General features: G+C 47.0%; 1 protein-coding gene across 1 annotated transcript in view; it reads left to right on the top strand.

Annotated features, from left to right (window-relative positions):
* Nucleotides 1-529: 529 nt before the first annotated feature.
* Nucleotides 530-7,182, top strand: part of MAP1A (microtubule-associated protein 1A) — a 13,396-nt gene continuing 6,743 nt past the window's right edge. The window contains 3 exon segments of the mRNA XM_008941492.1: nucleotides 530-610; nucleotides 1,277-1,417; nucleotides 3,132-7,182. The exon segment at nucleotides 3,132-7,182 is cut by the window's right edge and continues 23 nt beyond it. Of these exon segments, the coding sequence (XP_008939740.1) occupies nucleotides 3,282-7,182 (3,901 nt within the window). The 5' untranslated portion in view covers nucleotides 530-610; nucleotides 1,277-1,417; nucleotides 3,132-3,281.

Genomic DNA, 7,182 nt, shown 5'->3' with positions numbered 1-7,182 from the left:
GGAGGCCTGGGCAGTGCCCGGCGGTGAGGGAGGCCTGGGCAGTGCCCGGTGGTAACAGAGGCCTGGGCAGTGCCTGGTGGTGAAGGAGGCCTGGGCAGTGCCTGACAGTGATAGAGGCTTGGCCAGCGCCTGGCAGTGAGGGAGGCCTGGGCAGCACCCAGTGGTGATGGAGGCCTGGGCAGCACCCGGCAGCGTTCCTCCGGCGGGCAGCACAGCTGCTCTGGGACTGCGCTTGTGGGGCTCAGCTGCCTGGCATACGTGGGCAGCTCGATGTGCCTGGCAGCGTGGACTTCAGAACACCTTGAGTTACTCATTTATGCTGATCCAGAACCAGGATTTGTTTTCTTGTTGCTGAAAAGAGTTTGCTTCATTCTATGAGACCCAGGTATTAAATTGGCTCTAGGATGCAAGTTGAAGCCTTGCAATCAAACCCATGCTGAACTGGAATTTTTGAGGCTAAAACATTGGTAGACAGCTACTGCACTATCAGCTTCTCCCATCCTGTCTAATCCCTTGCTTGTCCCCAGGCCAAAGAACCCTCCACCACCGGAGTGATACCCTGGAGACAGTGATCCTGGTAAATCCCAATGTGGACAGCATCGTGTCTGAGGTAAGGACCAGATAGGGGTTTTCTCCATGTCAGCTCTCCCGCCCTTGCATGACACAGAGGTCATGATGGCCACACTTGGCACCTTCTGGAGAATTTGGATATGCTGCCAGCGTGCTGCAGGGTGTGGTGAAGCAGCCCAGAGTTCTGGTCCTGCCAGCGTGACCTATGCAGTAACCAGTATGCGGTGGCAGAATTTACTGCTTAACCAAGAGACAGAGGAGAGTGCACGGCTTGTGTGCCAGCCCTTCAGGAACGAGCTGCCTCCTGGAAGGGGCCGTGCTTTACAATTACCCAATTTTAAGGATTTCTCAGAAGCTTGTGGATTTTCCTACCAAACAAGGTGGGGAACTTCTGAACCTCAAGCATTTTAGTTTGATGAGAGTTTAAATGTGCCAACCTCTTATGTGGCAGTGTAAATGCCAAACATTTTCCCTTGGCATTGCCCTCCTTTCCCTATGTGAACTATAATGTGACATGGAGCCGTGTTGGGCAGGCAGTAGCAGTGTCTGCCCTCTTCAATATGTCCAGAACATATTCTTCCCTCTTGTCTGTAGAAAACTTACGTATTGGGTATTTGTCAGTAATAGGTATTGCCTGTCCATGTGATTTGTTGTATGGGTGCTGGTGAGGAGTACAGATAATTTTTTGACTGTCTCATGGTAACAGGTCCGCTCACTGGTGTGTGATTCATCAGCCCACAAACTACTGATCTTCTGTGGTCAGAGCTCAGACCAGGAAGGAGACTTGATCCTGCAGTCGGGGACCTTCACTTACCAGAAGTTTGCTGAGATACTTTCAGACCCAGAGGTGAGTGTGAGCAGTAAGCCAGCACATCCCTCTTGTTCACAGAGTGCCTGACACAGCAGTGCAGCCTGTGCTGCTCCTTCAGCTGGCAGACCTGCAGAGGGGTGGGCTTGAAATCCAGCAAAAGATTGCCCATCATAAATAATTCATGTTATTGTCCTGGACTTGCTTTAACTCCCTGGATTAAGTTTTTCAAGGTGGCAGGAATGGGTGATTCCACCTTTAAGTGCTCATCTTGAAATAACCTTCCAGATTGGCTCTGCAAAGGGCAAACATAGTTTCTTAAAGTAGGTCTCAAAATATCTGTGGGCAACTTCCAAAAAAAAATAAAAAGCCAGCAGAGGCCACCATCACCCTAGTAAATGTGGATATTTCTCTTCATTTCACAGCCAGTTCAGCAAGCATAAGCTGTTCACAAGGTCCAGAGTGTTCATGAAGGGTATATAAAGATGACAGGGAGATGACTAAATGCTGATTAAGTAACTATGCTATGATTAAATAACTATAAATGCTGTTATTTAATTGTAGAATTGCAGAATCATTCTGGTTGGAAGGGCACTTGAGAGTTGTGTGGCCCAAACTCCTGTAGAGAGCAGGGTCAGCACTTGAATTTAGGCAAGACTGCTCAGGGCTTTGTCCAGTGGGGTCTTGAAAATATTCACAGGACATCTCTGAACCTCTGTTCTAATGCTAATTATCTTAGCTAGGTCTACTATAGCTTCCCCCAGGAGCTTTTGATTCTCCTTCTGTTGGTGTGCATTGCCAGTACAGATGTACTGGGTCAGTTTTTGATGAGCCCTCCTCCCACTGGTCATTGTGTGCCAGGTGTCTGGAACGTCTCCACCTGACTGAATGCACAGGTGCTGCAGGAATGGCTGGCTGACATTTGGACAACTGATAGCATTGTTGCTGTAATTACATCAGCAAATCTGCTCACCTTCATTTATTTTAGGCTGCTTGTTCTTTTTTGTTTCTGGCATCCATTTATTTGGACACTAACTGGTCAATTAAGGGCTAAGCAGCAGAACAGAGTGTAAAGAAGTGTACTAATCTCATTCCAGGTACTTAGGAAGTCTGAGGTTCAATGCTGCTTTGCTTGGGATATGGTCCACGTAGCCCTAAGGAGTCTTGGAAACTATATCAACCTTAGTTCTGCTTTTAGTAATCGTGTAGCATGTCCCCAGCCCCGTATGTGTCAGAGATGGAGTCATGACTTTCAAAATAGGTCCCAGGAAAGAAAATGGATCTAAATAGACATGCAACTCCTGTGGCACTAAAACTGGACAAAGCACTCTGTGATCGTTCTGTCAGGCAATGGTGCTTAACACTGGAATAGGTATCTCAGGGTTGGAACTCACAAATCAAAAAGAAACTGCAACTTTTGAGCCCAGGCCAGGGACTGGTATCCCAGATTAATTGGGAGGAAATGAGGAAGGAGGCCAAGGCGGTTCCTGCTTTCATGTTCTTCCCTGAGGCCTCCTCCCCATGCCCTCCTGCCCGGCAGCACCAAGAGCTTCAGCAGAGAGCAGAGCACGGCCCCGAGCATCTGCAGCAGGGTCTGGGGCTCTCAGTCTGCTCCCAGTGTTCCCTGCCAGTAAAGTGCTCGTGATGTCTTCAGTATTTCTGCATTAACTGTTTTGTTTGGTTTTTTTTTTTAAGTGCTGAATTAGTCTCAGAGCTCTGTTTGACCTTTATTTGTCTGTGCTTTTCTCATTAGGTCACCCAGATTCTTAGCAACACTGATTCAGATATCAAGGCCTCTCTTACTGTGTCGTGCTTGGGAGAGGGAGACTGGAGCAACCTTGGGCACCCTCGATTTCAAGAAATTATTAATCTGAAACTGAATCCTGATCCAGTTCTGCCAGAAATGGATGGGGTGTCTGAGTTTGCAGAATACGTCTCTGAGACAGTCGATGTGCCGTCTCCATTTGATCTCCTGGAGCCACCCACCTCAGGGGGCTTTTTGAAACTTTCTAAACCCTGCTGCTACATATTCCCTGGGGGTAGAGGTGATTCTGCTCTCTTTGCTGTCAATGGATTTAACATCCTTGTGGACGGGGGCTCTGAGAGGAAATCTTGCTTCTGGAAGCTGGTGAGGCACCTGGATAGAATTGACTCAATCCTGCTCACCCACATTGGTGCAGACAACCTACCTGGCATCAATGGGCTGCTGCAGAGGAAAGTTGCTGAGCAAGAGGAGGAACAATCCCAGGGCTCTACCAACTACAGTGACTGGATGAAGAACCTGATTTCTCCTGAGCTAGGGGTGGTTTTTTTTAATGTTCCTGAAAAACTAAAGATGCCTGAATCGTCCATGAAAGTAAAGAGGAGCATCGAAGAAGCTTGTCTGACACTGCAGTATCTCAACAGACTAGGCATTAAATCAGAGCCTCTCTACAGGGTGGTGAGCAGTACCATCGAGCCTATCACACTCTTCCACAAAATGGGAGTGGGTAAGCTGGACATGTATATACTGAACCCTGTCAAGGACAGTAAAGAAATGCAGTTTCTAATGCAAAAATGGGCTGGCAATAGTAAGGCAAAGACTGGCATAATTCTCGCAAATGGGAAAGAAGGTGAAATTTCTGTTCCCTATCTCACATCCATCACAGCCCTAGTGGTGTGGCTTCCAGCTAGCCCAACAGAGAAAATTGTCAGGGTTTTGTTTCCTGGAAATGCTCCTCAAAATAAGATACTGGAAGGTCTTGAGAAACTCAAGCACCTGGATTTTCTGAGGTACCCAGTGGCTACTCAGAAAGACATCACTTCTGGAATACCTCCACCTATGCTGAAGCAGACCAAAATTAAACAAAGGACTGACAGTAAGGAGAGTCTTAAATCCTCCCCCAAGCCATCTGTGACAAAGCAAGCTAAGAAAGAAGAGGCAGTTGAGGAGGGAATTAAGGAGGTAAAACCAGAAATCATAAAGGATACTAAAACTGAGAAAAAGGTTAAAGAACACACAGAGAAAATTCCTGAGAAACCTGTTAAACCTGAAAAGATAAAGACAGAAACAAGTGATTCCCTCAAAGCTGAGAAAAGAAAATTGGCAAAAGACAAGGTTGGAAAAAAGCATCTCAAAGAGAAAGTATCCAAACTGGAGGAGAAGAAAGACAAAGAAAAGAAAGAGATTAAGAAGGAGAAAAAGGACTTAAAAAAAGATGATGGAAAGAAAGAGGAAAAAAAAGATTCAAAGAAAGAGGATAAAAAGAAAGAAACCAAACCAGAGCCAAAAAAAATTTCTAAACCGGACTTAAAACCATTTACCCCAGAAGTAAGAAAGACTTTATACAAGGCCAAAGTGCCAGGCAGAGTCAAAACTGAGAAGATCAAAGTCAAACCTGAAAAGGAAGTACCTGCTGACCTGAAGATGTCACCAATGGAGAAGGCATCTGTACAGGTGGAGCCAGGAGAGGCTTCCATAGCTGAACAGAGGTTAGTCCTGTCTTCACCAGAAGATCTTACAAAGGACTTTGAGGAACTGAAGCACGAGGAGAAAGGGGCCTTGCAACTGACTCAAGAAATGTCTGATACTGAGCTTAGTGATAAGATTATGAGAGTACCTGAAACAGAGATAAAAGACTCTGCTGACCTGATTGCTCAGAGTTGCCTCGAAGTGGATCTGGTTTTGAAAACAAACATTCCTGATCAGAGAATAGCCACTACTGATGTGGAAAAAGAATCACCAGCAGAGGAAAAGGCCGTCCACCAGCGAGAGCTGGCAGCAGGTCATGCTAAAAACATCGAGGATGAAAGAGCAACAGAGGATGAAAATCATGACATTAGATACTCTGAGGGAAAAGCTGAGCAGGACAAGGAAGTTCAGCTGTTTCCAGACAAAGAACAGGTAACCTCACAGACAGACCTCTTAGCAACGGGCGTTCAGTCAGCAGCGTTCAGAGAGGAAGAAAAGGAGGAAGAGGAGAAAATATCTTTGGACAGAAAACAGAGGGAAGCAGAAACAAAGACCTGTGAAAAGTATATTCATGGGACAGAGGCAAAGGAAGAAGGTGAGAAGGAAAAGACAGAAGATGTGATAGAAAAGGCAGAACTGGAAGAAAAGGAAGAACAGCACATGAAAGCAGAGAAGGTGGAAAAGACTAGAGACTTCTATGAGCTGAATCAGGATGAGAGGGAGGACAAAGTATTTACCACTACAGAAAAGGAAAAAGAGTTTCGTGCCATGGATGAGAAAAACAAGTTACTTGGAAAGGACGTAACAAAGGAAGAGCCATATCTGAGCAGTCTGCCAGTCCCACCAGGAGCAACAGCAGAACATGTTTCATACATCCAAGATGAAACTATCCCAGGCTACTCTGAAACAGAGCAGACCATTTCTGATGAAGAAATACACGATGAACAGGAAGAGAGGATCCCACACTTGAAGTATGATGTCAATGCCTATGACATTTCTGTTCCTGACCGCCCAGGTTCTTTTGAAGCAATACATGGAATACAGGCCATGCCTTCTGCTGACCTGTCAGCCAAGGGCTATACTGGCCAGGAGGCTGAAATCCTGGCATATCCTACAAACATCGTGGCAGCACCTCTAGCTGAGGAGGAACATATATCCTCTGCTACCTCCATTACAGAATGTGATAAGCTTTCATCTTTTGCAACCTCAGTAGCAGAAGATCAATCTGTTGCATCTATAACAGCACCACAAACAGAAGAGACTGGGAAGAGCTCTTTACTTCTAGACACAGTAAACAGCATTCCCTCCTCTCGGACCGAAGCAACCCAAGGTCTTGACTACGTTCCCTCCGCTGGCACAATCTCTCCCACATCATCCCTGGAGGAAGACAAATGTTTTAAATCCCCTCCTCCCGAAGATTTCCACGCATTAGCAGAAGGAGAGAGAAAACTGGAAGCTCAGAAAAAGGATCTTCACGAAGAGGCAGAAGATGAAGAGGAAGAAGAGGATGGTACTCCAAATACCGAAATGCCTGAGAAACTCCGAGGGCACTACAGTGCTCCCCTGCTTGCTCATCAGGAACGTCCTGAGGCTGGGCCAGTCAGTGCTCACAGCGAGGCCATGCAGTCGCCCGGCCTGCCGCTGCTGGCTGAAGAGACACCATCCTCCCAGGCTGACTCTGCCGAGGCTGAAGAGCGATGCATGAGTCCTGACGACAGCACGGTCAAAATGGCCTCTCCCACCCCCTCCGGCCCCACCAGCGCGGGACACACACCTTTCCACCAGTCTCCAGTGGAGGAAAAACTAGAAACAGTAGATTCAGATCTATTTGAAAAGCAAACAGATGCTGCCACCAAGAAATTGGAAGCTCCTGTTGTGGTGAAGGGAGCCAAGGGTGAACCTCTCCGAGAAGATGAGGCATCCACAGCTAAATGCAGAGATGAAAAAGAAGTTCCTGTCCCCGTACAGCACGAGCTGGGCTTGGGCAGTGACGTCCCAGAGTGTCCTGGGGAGAAGGTGCAGGGAGAACTGGTGGGGAAGGAGGAGCTGCCCTGGCTCTCCTACCACAAGCAGGACACAGTGGTGATAGGGGAGGAGGAGGAATGTCCCGTGCTGCCCCATCCCAGCACAGATGTGTACCTGGAGCCAGGAAAAGAGCAAGGAAACAAAACAATGACAGAAAATTTAATGGGGTTTTCGAAACACTTGTCCTTTGAGCCATTCTCTACCACAGAAACATCTATAAGAAATGTGGAGCCTCAACAGTTCACAAGCCAGACCAAATCTGAAAGTGACAAATCTCCACAATTTTCCCCAGATGACACCAAATCACTTTCTTTTACAGAAGAAAGCA

The sequence above is a fragment of the Merops nubicus genome, unplaced genomic scaffold (assembly GCF_000691845.1).
Source record: "Merops nubicus isolate BGI_N331 unplaced genomic scaffold, ASM69184v1 scaffold37355, whole genome shotgun sequence".
Classification (NCBI taxonomy): domain Eukaryota; kingdom Metazoa; phylum Chordata; class Aves; order Coraciiformes; family Meropidae; genus Merops; species Merops nubicus.
Note: the sequence above shows the minus strand (reverse complement) of the source record. Positions and strands in the feature narration are given on the sequence as shown.